The sequence below is a fragment of the Panthera leo genome, chromosome D1 (genome assembly GCF_018350215.1).
Source record: "Panthera leo isolate Ple1 chromosome D1, P.leo_Ple1_pat1.1, whole genome shotgun sequence".
Classification (NCBI taxonomy): domain Eukaryota; kingdom Metazoa; phylum Chordata; class Mammalia; order Carnivora; family Felidae; genus Panthera; species Panthera leo.
This window is the reverse complement of record NC_056688.1, coordinates 53,348,261-53,362,990: the sequence shown is the minus strand read 5'-3', so window position 1 is coordinate 53,362,990 and position 14,730 is coordinate 53,348,261. Positions and strand designations below refer to the sequence as shown.

Below are 14,730 nucleotides of genomic sequence, written 5' to 3'. Positions count from 1 at the left end.
TGAGGCCAAGGCTGAAGTTCAAGTCCCAGAACTGTGGCTAAGAACGCCCCTGGATGAATTCCTGCACTTACTCTCCGAGCCCCAGTCTCCTCATCACTGACATACCTCCCTCGCTTCTGTCTCCCTGGGTTTACGACAGAGGTGCTGCCCAGCAGAGCACTGCATTTGCACTGGCCAGATTTGGTGCCCCACGCGGCACCCCTAGGCCCCCTTCCCAGCCTCAGAGGTATTGCGGCCTCGGGCAAGCTCCCTGACCTGCCTGAAATCCAGTTTTCCCCCTTAGTCAATTAGGGACAAAAATCCCTTGTCTTTCTCACCCACTTTTGCATGGTATCCAAGACTTTATAACTTCCTTGAGGGCACCACACTGCAAAGTGCCTGGATTTCAGGGCCCAGACTGTCTGGGGCCAAATCTTGGCTCTGAAACTTACCACTGTGTGGCCTTGGGCACGTTACTTAAACTCTCTGGCCTCTGTTTCGCACATGTCTCATAAGGGGATTGTAAAAGTGCCACATAAGTGTTTGTTACATAAATAGAAAACATAGTATATGTCCCCAAATCTAGCAGAGTACCCCATAAACAGTAAGTGCTTACTAAGGGCTTGTTCCCCTTGCTGTCCCTGAGTCTACGACACGGCTCATCAAAGCGAAGGGCCATTTGTTCTTTGCTCACCTGCCAGATTCATCCTGAGATGTGGAGGAAAGGGCTCCCCTCACCCCAGCGCTGTCCTGGGTCCTAACTTGTGGCTCCTGTCCCAGCTCCCAGATACACCCGCTAACTGCCTCGCAAAGCACCTGTCTTCTCTTGCATCTCCTCCATCACACATTCCCACGCTGGCCCTGTCAGACGTCGCTTAAACACGTAATTACAGCCCAAGCTGAGGGTTATTTGCATTCTGCTATTGATGTTAGCATGACAGATTCAGCTGCTGCATCCGTAACTCTGCAGAAATGCTCCATTATTCAATCCCAGCGAGCAGGGACGCTGACCATTAAATCAGCCAGCACAATTGAAGGGCTGTGAAAAGTCATGGCTAATTTGAAATTTTATTAGCTATTGCCTGCTCTTGTTTACCGGAGAGAGCAGACCCTGGAAGCCAGTCTTTTACCTCTTTATAAACACTCTGCTCGGTGGCGCCCTGGAAGAACCGCTTTCTGTTCTCTAGTCCTGGGGGAAGGTTAGCCAGGAATTACTATTCTTATTATTTATATTATATTCAACGATGATCATCATGGACGTTGTGCTAAATGCTTGGCAATGAATGCTTTCAAAGGACATGTCCTCGAATCTCTCCAGCTCTGTGAAGTAGCCACCGTTGTCACCATCACGCTCATTTTACAGAGAAGGAATCGGAGGCTCAAAGTACTAGAGTAAGTTGGTCAAGGTCATGCGGTCAGAGAAGCTGTCTTGGAATCCGAGCCCAGTTCTTTCTAAGTATGAAAGGTTGAAACTTTTGGGAACTATTTTTTCGTAAGTGGAAAACATGAATTTACGAGTCTTGCTGAAATGGCACTCTTCCGTGCCCTTCGGGCTCCCAGGGCGACCTCCGGTCACAGCACTCGCCCCCCAACCCTTGCTCTGCAATTTTGATTTTCTCTGTCTCCTTCCCCAGACATCGAGCTCCTTCCAGTAGCCCTGTGCCTCCTGCACTAGCTTCCCGCTTCATCCTTGCTTCTGGCATCCCCATACTCCTTTTTCCTTTCCCTTTTAAAAACAAATTGTTGTTTCTCGTGATCAGAGGGTCTTTGCGATGATCCAGGTGGCCATTCTGCTGGAAATGAAAGTCTCAGCAAGGGCCCCGAGCTTCAGCTGGGCCCGTGTGTAAGAGGCACAGTCAGACCTACCTCACGGACGCTGAGGGGAGTGGGTGAGATCATGGGTGTGGAGCACTTAGCATGACGACCAGAACCTAAGGACATGCTTGCTAAGTAAGAGTCACTGTTAGCTCCTTGGCTGGGTGCTTCCTTGGACGGCTAGCCCCGTAACAGGCCTGTCCTGGGTCCCCACTCCATCGCACACTTCAGGGCAGCCCTTTCTGGCTGCAGCCTGGCTGTGAAGAACTGAGGAGACAAAGATGACCTAAGAGACGCACCTTCAAGTTAGGGAAGCAGAGACCCAGGGGACTTGAAGATCGGGCTTCTCTGAAACGGAGCCACGGCACACAAACAGGGCTCTCGTGAGGGACCTGGGACTGTGCAATTGCTCACTGTATGCTTCACAGGATGGACAGACGCCAGGCCAAGAGTTCTGTCTGCCGACGCCTTCCCAACTATTCACTTAGCAAATATTTGCAGAGCAGTAAATGTGGCCTAAACCTTTGCTAATAGAGACGATCATCTTGTTAAATGAAGCACCTATTTCAAAAATGACTGGGGCCCACAAAATTCTTATCAAAGGCTCAGTTTACAAGGTGAGCTTTCGTGCAAACCTCTCTATTTTCTTTTTTTAAGTTTATTTGAGAGTGAGAGAGAGAGCAAGAGACAGCATGTGTGTGTGTGAACAGAGGAGGGGAGAGAGAGAGAGGGAGAGAGAATCCCAAGTAGGCCCATATGGAGCCCCAACACTGGGCTCAACCCCACGAACAGAACCATGAGATCATAACCTGAGCTAAAATCCAGAATTGGACCTTTAACTGACTGAGCCAATCAGGCACCCCCCCACCCCCGCCCCCATCTTCAAACACAGCATATGGCAGCCTGATACAGTGCATGTGGCTACCCCGGAGGGAGATAGACTCTTCCACACTTTTGTTTTCTTAGGCATAGATGACAGATTTTAGAAGAGTTATGTTAAGAGGAAAAAGCATGCTTTGGGGACAGAAAAGTAAATTTGGGGGTAGACTAGAAACACATCAATGTATAGTTTTCATGATTCTCCGGTTTGGCTAGTTTGGAAACATTTACATTTTCCAAGGACTTCATAGTTTACTTAATTGTATATTATACAGAAGTTGGCTGGCTTATATAATGTCCATGTTTCATTTGTATGCTATTCCCACCGAGAGACCCTCCTTATGGCAAACAGAAAAAAAAAAACCAGAAAAATAGTATTTTTCTGTTTCCTTAAAAGTTTCAGTAAAACCCTCTTGAACTCTAAATATTACCTTTTGGGAAAGAACATTTTTTTCTCCAGAAATATCTTTTTTCCCTCTTCTCTCTGCGTACACGGTGAAAGTAAAGGGGGCAAAAGGAAATGTTAGACGCCATTTGGGCTCCTGGAGATTGGAGGGCAGCAATGCCTCCGGAGGGACTAGAGGGCAAAGGAAAGAGGGAAGGAAGTATCCAGAAAAAAGTCAGACTAGAGATTAAAAAGAAAGATATAAAAGAGGGAGGGAGGGAGGGAGGGAGGGAGGAAAAAACCAGGAAAAAAAAAATGCAGGTCTCTGGGCGTACTAAATGAACATCCCAAAGCAGTGCAAGTACATGTGACCTTGAACTTGAAGCCCTCCAGGGCTAAAATGCTGCATGGTCCACTGAGCGCTCGCTGCCTTTTGCCAATATTTCCATCTAAGTGCTACCCACTTGAGGATGAGGGCTACGCTGTTTCCTCCAGCCCCCTCCGCAGTGCGTCCCCTGCTGGTGGGTGTCAAGTGACCTTGAGAACTGGGGAGTAGGGAACAGGAGAGAAAAAATAAACCAGTCCCAAAGAGCCAGTTCCTTCCCTGGCTCTGTCACTTTCTGGGGTGAGACCTCTGGCACTTCCCTTCCTAGGTCTGAAATGTCATTTATTCATATGGAACCAGGATAATAAGCTGTATCAGTCCCTCAGGATTGCTGAAGGTTTCCTGGGTTGTAAAGAGTAAGTGAGTCATTCGCTGAGGTTCTAGTGTCCTCCCCACGCCTGTGGCTGGTCCCTGGAGTCCCCTCCGCAGACATGTGCTGCAGCCCAGGGCTGGGTGAGGTCCTCTGCCATCAGTCACCATCCTGAGCGGCAGCGGCTTTCTGCTCATTTTGTGATCTTAACTGCTGCCAGTGAGTGGTGGGCCCTTGGGTGACTCATCCCCCCATCTGATGTCGGTGTCCTCCTCGGTTAGACAGAGGGTAGATGGGGCAGCCTCTGGGGTCTAACCTGCAGGACAGCCACCTCCTGGCCTTTCTATGCAGCAGGCCCATCTCCCCTGGTGGCTGGCCTACAGAAACTTCCACAGAAAGTGAAAGGTGTGCCTGAGGGTCCTTTTGAAGTTGGTGGCTCAGCTAGCCTTCTTCTCTTTACCAGGGAGGACCGTGGGGCTCAGGTTAAATGAGTTACTCAGGGTCCTACTGCTGGTGAGGTGTGGCAGAGCTGGGAATTGGGTTTCTTATCTTTCTCCAAATCCAGCTGTTCGCCACTATCCTATAGTCTACATCTTTATCCATGCTTTGGACATTCTGGTCCTTCCACAGAGGGCGGGAACTGACTTGTTTACTTCTCTATCCCAAATGCATAGCACAGAGCCTTGCACACAGTGAGCATCACATTTGTTGAATGAATGAACAAACGAATGAATGATTATATGAGGACTCCGAATCAAACAGCTCAATCACGTTGGCAGGCCCATTGAGGGCCGTGGGTGTGGTGGAAGCCAGTCCCCCCAGTAGGAGTTCATTCCTCTCCTTAGAAAGGAGGCATGGGGGCAGGCCCTGCACCAGGCACTGGGCAAACAGGGAGAAAACGGTCATGCCTCTGCAGGAGTCGGTGTTCTGGGTCAGCCAGGGACCAAAGAGCACTGGGAAAGAAGGTCGAGATGGGGCTAGGGAAGCCTGGAGGTGGGAACCCAGCTTGGGCTGAGGGCTGGCATATTTCCTGGAAGACAGAATGCTTAAACTAGGACTAGAGGGGTGGACGTGAACAAGCCAAAAGGAGAACAGAGCTAAGAGTGGGTCCGGGAAATCCACGAACTAGCAAACTGTTTGCATCACAGTTGTTTGCACGTTCCTTACACTCGTGGACCCTGTATAACAAGTCCCTCTATCTCTCTGTGGACTTAACTCCTGCCCCAGCTCCATAACCCAGCAGCCAGCCTCATCTCGCGGCTGTCTGTAGTCTGGCCGCACAGCGGCTTCCAGGGAGGCCCTGGGCGTGGGGGGTGGAATATGCCTCCCTCTCTGTACACATCTGGAAGAAGGTTTTGTCATTTGCTATAATAAATTCTGTGCCTTCTTTGAAAAGGCTTGCAAAATCTCTATCTGCCCATTGGAACACAAGATTTTTAAAGGTCAATTTCTCTCTTGTCTCTTATCACAAGAAATGTGGTTTAGAGATAGTCTGAAGGGTTTCCAAATGCTATGGCCTTATGTGAGCTCTCCATTCTAGCAATGGGAAATGGGGAGGAGGAAGGAGGGCAGAGAGCTTTGTTCTCTGTTTTCCTGAAACTTCTCCTTCCAGGTGGCATCTATCAGTGATCTGTATTGCAATCCATGATCGTTTTCATGGGGCCGACAGTACCTGAAGGGCTTATCACACCTTGAAGCTGCTTACAAATCCTTCATCCAAAGGGTCTGGTTGTTTTAGAATCCAGTGGATTTTATATTCTGGCTTCTTCTTTTTTAAACACCCATTCCACTCTAAACCTAGCTCTCCTGCTGTCACTGTGTGACACTGGGCAAATAGCTTCAGCTCACTGAGCCTCAGTTTCCCTGCATGGAAATGTCTGTCTTGCAGGTTTGTTGCGAAGGGCTAGACATCACGTCCACAGGGCATCCAGTACAGTGCCTGGAACTGAGGGGATGCTCCCTATATTATGGCCAGTACTTTCCTTTTTGAACACTTGAATTATTTTCTTTCTAGCAATGAGCATGTGACAGTTTGGAATACACATTTTAATCAACAGATGAAAAAGGTTCGAAATACATTATTATATGGAGAAGCATTATAATTGTAAGTAAAATAAGTAGAGTGTAAAATTTCATAGACAGCATCATTTCCATTTTTAAAAATAATTATTTATAGATGGCTATATATTTATTTTATAATAAATATCATGCTTCTGTGCTTACAGATGGAAAGGCACAGGAGAATGAGAAGTGATATTTGCAGGTGAGGGACTGAGGCTTAGAGGCCGAGGAGCCCACACAGGGGCAATGCAGCAAGCATGCCAGGGTTTGAATCCAGAACATCTGGGCACAGATCCTGTACTTTTTAAAAAAATTCTTTTTAAAGTTTATTTGTTTGAGAGACAGATCGAGTGGGGAAGGGGCACAGAGGGAGAGAGAGAGAATCCCAAGTAGGCTCTACACTGACAGCATGGATGGAGCCTGATGCAGGGCTCGAACTCACGACGGTGACATCATAACCAAGAGTCAGACTCTTAACCACTGAGCCACCCAGGTGCCTGCCTCCCCCCTCCCCCACCCCGCCCCAATCCTGCACTTTTAATCACTGTGCTGTGTTGCCTCTCAGGCACTTCGGGAATTTTTTTTTTTTTTTTTTTTTTTTTTTTTTTTTTTTTAGTTTTTTTTGAGAAGGAGAGAGAGGGAGAGAAAGAGAGAGAGGGAGGGAGTTTGTGTGCTCTCGTGCATGGTAGTAAGGGAGGGGCACAGGGAAAGGGAGAGAGAATCTCAAGCAGGCTTCCAACTGAGCACAGAGCCCTACGAGGGGCTCTCCATCTCATGACCTTGAGATCACAACCTGAGCCGAAATCAAGAGTCTGATGCTCAACCAAGTGAGCCACCCAGGTGCCCCTGCCTTTCAGCCACTTTGAATACAACACTTACAATCCTCACAGTGACCCTGTAAGGCAGGCATTAATTACCAGTCTCATTTTACAGTCACTTGGCACCTTAGGGCCACAGTTCACCATCCCTGAAATGGACATGAAATGAGCAACCCCCACCCCCCCGGCCCCGCCATCAGAGGGTCACTATGAGAGGGACGAGAGGATGCATGCAACAGCACTTCCTGAAGGGTTTCATAGCTGGTACTTTATGAAGAAGGCACCTCTTGTTAGGTGGGGCACACAGAGGAGTTCACAGGGAGTGTTAGGCCTGGGCCTCTGCCTGCTGGCTTTGCTCGGCCATCTTACCAACCAGTGTTCTGGTGACATCTTGCAGGCAGGTTAAGGGTGAAGGTAGCCCCAACAGAGGATCAGCGCACTGGGAGTCACTGTGTCACATTCAGGATCTGTTTTCTGGTTTTACACACCATGACCACACATGAAAACAAAAACAACCTAATAACGCTAACCCCAACTCAGCCATACTGTGAACTTTTTTTTCTTTTTTTTTTTGTCTCATAGTTTAAAAATACCTCAACAGCATTCTTCATGAAGCTTGAAATTCAAGTTTAATTTAGAAAGGACTGCCTTAAGCCTAGCAAATTGGGAAAGAAGAGAAACCAGAAGTTCTCAGATAACTTGAAGAGCTGCAGTTGGGTTTACCATGGAACCACGAGTCTGAAGTCTGGACACACTGAAGAGACAGCGTGGCCAGACCTCTCAGACTATGACCGTTTCTGCCACCCATCAGCTGTGTGACTCGGGCAAATACTTCCCCTCACTAAGCCCCAGTTTCCTCATTATACAGAAATAGGAAGGGGATAATAACACCACACACCTCGAGAGTTACTGGGTGGATGCATAATTGCTCTGCAAACTGTAAAATGGCATACAGATTATCATTCTCAGCCCCTCTTCGGCTTTGGGAACTGTAGTAGCCTATTTAAATTTGAGTAAGCGCTCGCACTGCATTTCTAGGAAGAGGATGAGTTGCTAGAAGGCAGAAGTACTGTAGGGTTACGAGGCCACGTGGAATGGCCCAAGAGTCTTGGGCCCTAGCGCAGGCCATGTGACTCACTTCCTGTGTGATGGAACACCCCCTCTTTGGGCTCCCGTTTCCCTGCCTGCAACACGCAGGGAGGAGGAGGAGGGAGCTGCAGTGTCTCCTCCAGTCCTGTTCCTCGACATTAAACTCTGCCATTTCCTTCTCCGAGCCCCCGTGTCACATCAGCCGAGAACAACACTCAGCTAGACTCTAACGCTTTCCCTGCCACCCTGCCTTATTTATCTGGAATTATGCTGCGTTCCACATCGTGGCTGAAAGAAAGGCATGTATTCCATTCTGTCTCCACTAGATTGGGTTGTTAGGATAGCAATTTCTTCCAAATGACTGTGGGCTTCCTAAGGGAGAAAGACTGGGCCACGTTCACTGGTTCTTTCTATCCCCTCAGAAAGGAGCATGGTGTCCTGGAGACAGTAGGAGTCCAGCAAATGTGTGCTTGACAGAACTGAAAACAGCCCAGGGCTAAATATGGCTCACTCTGTGATGCCTTGTATAGCTTGCCCCATTCCTCCCTCCACCAAAACTGCTCCCGTTTGGCCAAGACTGAGGGTAATAGGCCAGTGAGGATAGACTTGCCCCCTCCAGTACTAGGGGACAGTCTACTCCCCGTGGCTGTTTCCTCTGTGCTGCCCTGCAAAGCAGGGACCTCATGCACCATCTCCTTAGCTCCCCCAATGGGCGGAGAGCCCACCAAGCTGAGAGGACCCTGGGTAAGACATTTCCTCATTTCACAGTTGAGAACCCAAAACCAAGCTTGCTTAACAATCTGGTCTCCCAGGCTAGCTGTCTTCCCAACCATGATGACCCATGAATGTCTTCCTGGCTAGACTGGAGGCCTCACAGGACAGGAAGCATATCACAGTTCCCAGTAGGGTGCTCAGGCAAGTGATAATATCAGTTGAAAGAGTGGATACTCCTTCACCACAGCAATTATCTTACTGCAATGCAATTGCAGGCTGCTTATCTCTCCCTCCAAACTGTGAACTTCATAAGGGCAGGGACCATGTCTTATTTGTCTCTGAAACTCCAGGATGCAGGACAGGGCCTGATGCATAGTAGACATTCATTTAATGTTGGTTGAGTACGTGAATGAACTCAAGTTACGATGCTACCATATGGCTTTGTTAAGAGGTATGTAAAAGCTCATCCCAGTCTGTAACATGCTCCATAAATGCAAGAGGTCTAATCCCTGTACTTGAGGATTTTCTGGTTGTTCTTTTCTAGTCCCTGCTGGTTTATCTCTCAGAGTGCCTGGAGGAGGCTACATTCCTCTGGGGTCTGGATCAATCCTGTTTTCTATGATGGCAAGCTCTTTCTCCCACCGAAGCTGTGGGGCTTTGGGCTCTCGTGTGTCCCTGCCCCATGCAAACACTGGCGAGTTTTAGCCCTGGGAAGGCAGGCTGAAGGATGGTAAACAGGATACACAAGGGTTGTGCTTCATGTGAGGCAATAGACGAACCTTGTTTTATAATCTATTCTTGTATGTGTGCCCTCTCCCCACATTTGTCAAGGACACACGGTTCCTTTGCTGCCCAGATGCTCAACAGCTGTTTGAGGGCTTTGGCCAAGACCCTACATTCCTGACAGGGGAATGACTTCATGGTGCAGCTCCTGTCCCCTTCTCTTCTAACTATGTGAAGTTATTGTTGGCCATTGGAATTGTGTCTACAGGCAAAGTAAAGGAGAAGGCTGGGGAGTGATGCAGATAATTTAGGCTGACATCTCTTTCCTATGAAGAGCAAATATTATCGCACTTCTTCTTGCCTGAAGACAAGGATGCTTGGTGCCCTTCAGTGCTTTGCTCTGCCTTTGCCCAGGACGATTTCTCTGAACAGAAAGCCCCTTCCTTTCCAGGAAACACCTTCCAGGTGAATGTTTCTCTGCTCCCACACCGACCAATAGAGGACTCTGTAACAGTATCCCACTGTCCACTAGCACTTCACCTTGGACTTTTCTCCCCCATCTGAATTCCTGGAGCACAGGGACAGGACTCTGTCATCTCTGTGCCTGGCCTGGGACCTGGCCCCACAAGAGGAACTCTGGATATTTACGGAACACAGGAATTAATGGACTCCCTAAGTTTCAGATTGATTAAGGGACATTTTGACCCTGCAAGTTCTCAAGAGGAGAACTTGAACCTGCTGTCTCTGCTTATCTGCCAAGGCCCAATCCTATGAGCTCCTTGTTGACAACTATTCCACAAGGCCCTGACTGGCGCATAGGCCTGACCACCTCCTGGATGCAGGCAGCAGGGAGGTGGACTGAAAACTGGTTCAGACAAAGACCAGTGGTCTGAAATAGCCCTTTCCAAACTGCTGTAGCCAACTGAAAGCAAATGAACCAGAATAATCACAACAAACCCCCGCATGGCCTTTTAATCTGTATGGTGCTCTGAGATTGTAGAATCACACTAAGTAGAAAATTCCCAGAGGTTGGGATGCTGAGTTTCTGGCCTGCTGATTTCCTAATCCGTGCTGTACATTAGAAAGTCCCTTAGTATAAATGCAAAAACACATTTGGATTAGGCCAGCTGTTAGGTCATCATTAGAAAGAAAGGGTCGACTGTTTCTTTTTTTTTTTTTTTTTTTCATTTCTCTGTTTTTAATCTCTCCTACTAACCCCCTGAGATTAGGAGAATTAGGAAGAATCAACCTATCTTCCAGGAGAGAAAGTAGGGCACATCGTGATTATATTTATCCAAGGTAACACAACAGAAAGACAAAGGCTAATTCTAGACTAATTTAAGGACTGGAATGGTCCTCATGATCCAACTGCCTTATTTTATAAATAGGGAGTGTGAGGCCCAGAGACATCAAGTAACCTGCTTAGGGATACACAGAGGTCAAAGACAAATGGGGATTGGAACCCTGGTCTCTTCTGTCTCAGCTAAGAAATGTTCCACAAGACTAGGCCACTCCTCTTTAGGGGCTTGACTGTGCAGCACTTGGGAAAAAAACCTATTAACTAAGACCAACTCTATTATAAACCCACGGGAACACAGGATGTGGGGCAAGGTGGCTCAGCGAGGGTATTACCAGAATGAGGGGAGAAGGGGTGTCAGCCGAAGGGAACTCAAGCTCCCTCCCCTGGAGAGGCGTCCTTTCTGCCACTTTTTGTAACACAAAACTGGATGGCCTCTTCTTGTCCATTTCCAGTGAGGGGGACTTCATGACTTTGCCAGGTAAATCATCCCGCTATTGAGTTGCTAGAAAATTCTTTCTTCCATATGCCTTCTCCCCTGCACTTGCTGTCAGATGGCAATTAATTTTATTTACATTAGTTCATTTAAATTAATTAAGATGGAACAAGTGGAGATATGTACTTATTCCTTAGACCACATGTGCAGTTTTCTGCCTGCCCTGCAGGCCTCCTTGACTGGACAGCTGGTATGCCAGGGGTCTGTGGCCTCGATAATGCCCACCCGCCACCCTGTGGCCCCACCCCGACCCCCCACTGGAGCTGCATGGGGCCCCTGGGTGCCGGAGCCTTACCTCCATCGTTGTCTTTGCTGTCACCACAGGCGGTTTCCATGGATGTGTCACAGCCCGCTCCTCTCCAGCCCAGCTGGCAGACACAGTGCCACCCGTTGAGGTCCAAGGTACATCTGCCATTGCCATTGCACAACCCAGGGCAACCCTCTGCAAGGCAAAGCACGCAGAATCGAGGTCTGATCTGATCGTCCGCAGCCACCTGCAGTCACACACACTCACGCTCTTCCTGCCTGCTTGGAAAATGCTCTCACATCCTTCCGCATATCGATGCCCCTGGCACCCGGGGAAGATGGATCGCTAGGAACTGCCACTTTGCTGAGAGGGCCACTGAGACGCAGAGGCGAAAGGACTTGCTAGGGATGCACGGTTAGGAAGTTGGAAAGTGCTGGGGGTAGGTCTGAAAGTCACGCCTTCGGCATCTGAAGTCCTCCCTTTCAAAAGTGATCAGGATTCCCAAGGGTGGGTCAGTGGATGTGAGCCTGTCAGAATGTGAGTGGTGGAAACTTTTGCCGGATCCTTGCTCCATGTTCACTCCTGTGTATCTTTCCTGTTTCTGGGGGGCTGTTTGGAATGAAGTGATCATCCCCCCAGTATACTCCTCAGGTTCCCTCAGCACTGCTGGGTCTCATTCTAAAAGGGCTATGCTTTTTCCAGCACTGGTTACTGGATCAATCGTATTGGACCCTAGGCTTTTCATTTATTTTGTCCTGTTTTCTCCTAAGCTGTCTTTGCTTTGAGGAAGAGTCCTTAGGTCTCTTTCTTCCCATCTTATCTATAGCCCCTAAGAAGAGGGTTCGGCATGCATAAAAGCCCCGTAGACTGCCATGAAGACAGACTAACTAGGGCCGTCTGTGTTTGCAAATGCAGGTACAGGCAAGCTGCCCTTCCCTAATGTAGTTCATCTGTACATCTGTGTGCCTGTCTGTCATTTATTAAGCACCTTCTCTGGGCCAGCCCTGGAGGTATAGAGATGAATAAGACCTAGTTCTTATTCTTGAGGAGCATGCAGCCTATCAAAGGAGACAGATTTGTATAAGCAAAATATTTCACTGCTACGTGCCCTCGGGGAGATGTACAAAATATGGTGGGAACCTGATACAGGAGTGACCATCTGTCTGGGAGAACCTCAGGTGATTTCATCAAGAAGGGTCAGGCAATGTTTAGACTCTGCCTCGGTTCTGCTTTGCCCAACAAATAAGGTGGGGAGTTATTATTACTTGTCAGGTAGATTTACAGGCTTTTTATTACCACCTTTTGAAACCCTTCTGAGTTTGGGGCTCAGGAATCTGTGTCTGAGAATCTGCTAAGTTACATGGTTCACTTCAGCTTCTATTTTGCCACTTGGTTTTCATTCAAGTCCTCATTTTAACATCCGCTAGCTCCTTTCTCAGAGCAGCTATCAAAAAACAGCTTTCGCTGGCATGCCTTCTGCGTTTTCTCTCTACCCCTGCTCGGTCTCAGGGAAAGGTATGGACGCGAAAGTCATCTATAAAGCTTAATTCATTATTATGAGCAGCAGACTGCTACGAATATGGCTACCGACTGAATTTTGCCAGGGAGTAACTGAAAATTGGCCCATTATTCTTAAATGGGACAAATGTGAATGTAGCTGTTCAGTAAAAGACGTAGGCCAAGGTACGGACTCACTGAGTGAACCATCAATTAGAATATAAAACTTTAGTGTTTCAAGGACCTTTGGTAGTTGCCTTTTATTGCAAAGTAAAAGAAAGGAGCACGTTCCTTTGTATTTGAGATATTCAAACAGCAACCAATCAATCTGGCCACGGTGTTTGTCATTCAAAGGAAGGAACATTTCTCGACCATGCACTCCAAGCCTAGCAGGATCCTTCCAGAAGTTTAGAAGCAGTGCTGTGGTCTCTGCACAGCAGAAGGCTGTTGGGAAAGGTGGGAAGCCACCAGCATGGTCACCCCAAAAGTGATCGAGAAAGCAGTCGTAAAGGTGCAGGAGCAGTGCTGTGCATGCAGGTGATTACCCAGCCATCCTGACCTGACCGGCCGCCCTTCCTGGCCAAAACCATTACAGACTCCCTCTTTCCCCAGTCAGTCCCATTTAAATGTTTATCCATCCAGCTGGGATTGCTTTTCAACTGAGCCTCATTTGTATTTGAAATCAGTCTTGGAGGAAGGAAGTAGAGTCCAATTGTTAAGAATGGTAGTGGACCGCTTTCTCTTGCTCCAAGATGTAGCCTCCTGTGAGATGCAAAGAACACCCCTTGTGCGAGAGCACGAACCTGGAAGCCCTATCAGTCTGGGTCCGTCACTCGGTGGCTTTTAGGACCCAAGCACCTTGTTTAATTTCTTTGAGCCTCAGCCTACTTATAAAATGGGGCTGTTCATGGGATTAAATAAGATAGTGTATGCATGAAGCACGGAGTCTGACATACAGCTTGAACACAGTATCTGAGTCTTACACTGACCTTTTTCACCTTCTATTTTGAGTAAAGGGCACACGGTATCATAAGTTGTACCCATAATCGTACACAGGGCTCATAGAAAGGCAACACAGAAACCTGAGGCACTTGTCTAGATCAGAGTCAGACAACTTTTTCCGTAAAGGTTCAGATAATAAATATTTTAGGCTCGGGAACCACATGGTCTCTGTTGCAATTAATCAAACCTGCTATTGTAGCTGGAAAGCAGCCAGATACAACTTATAAATGAACGGCTGTGTTCTGATAGAATGTTACTGGCGAAAACAGGTGATGGGCCAGATTTGGCCTGTGTGCTGTAGTTTGCCAACGCCTGGTTTAGAGGCTTCAGGATGGTAATACGATGACAGTTGCCGTCTGCTCAGGGTCTACCATGGCTAACCGCTCTGCTAGACACTTCACACATACTATTTTAAAATAACTTTTTGTTTTTTCGGATCCTGGCTTTCTAAGGCAGTTACGATGTCACACCATTTGATCCTAAATTTTAAATTAAAACCATTTGCTGTAACATGGTGTGGACTTTGGGACTGGGCAGCCTTCAGTACAAATCCCCATACTACCTTTTTACTTACTACCCATGTGATGACTGGCAAATTATTTAACTCTCTAGGCCTCAGTATTCTCATCTGTAAAATGGAGGTAAGGCCTAATTCAAAGAGTTGGTGAGAAGGCTAATGAGATAGATAATGTATGTCAATTATTTGGCACAGTTATGGGTAACATAAGCAGGCATTCAATAAATGAGAGCTGCAATTATTATTATTATTGAATTGATTAGCTTTAACATTGTAATAACTTCACTAAGAAATTCACAAACCAGAAATAATCCTTTGCCAGTCCCCACTGTCTCAGTTTTGGATCAAGAGCTATGGTCCTCATAAATACGAATCTTGCCAAAGAGAGTTGAGACAAGGCCAGCAATGTGGTCATGGGAGTCAACATGCATCTCCCTAGGAAGCAGTGAGATGGGTTCAAGGCCACGAGTCCCAGCCTGGCAGGCCCACCACTTCATGCTTTCCTGGTGCTCTGTC

At 47.7% G+C, this 14,730-nt stretch overlaps 1 protein-coding gene across 2 annotated transcripts in view; it reads right to left on the bottom strand.

Annotated features, from left to right (window-relative positions):
• Positions 1-14,730, bottom strand: part of TENM4 (teneurin transmembrane protein 4) — a 598,010-nt gene that overhangs the window by 94,943 nt on the left and 488,337 nt on the right. For both annotated transcript variants that reach the window (XM_042904074.1, XM_042904075.1), the window contains one exon: positions 11,247-11,393. In XM_042904074.1, the coding sequence (XP_042760008.1) occupies positions 11,247-11,393 (147 nt within the window). The remainder of the gene's footprint in view (positions 1-11,246; positions 11,394-14,730) is intronic.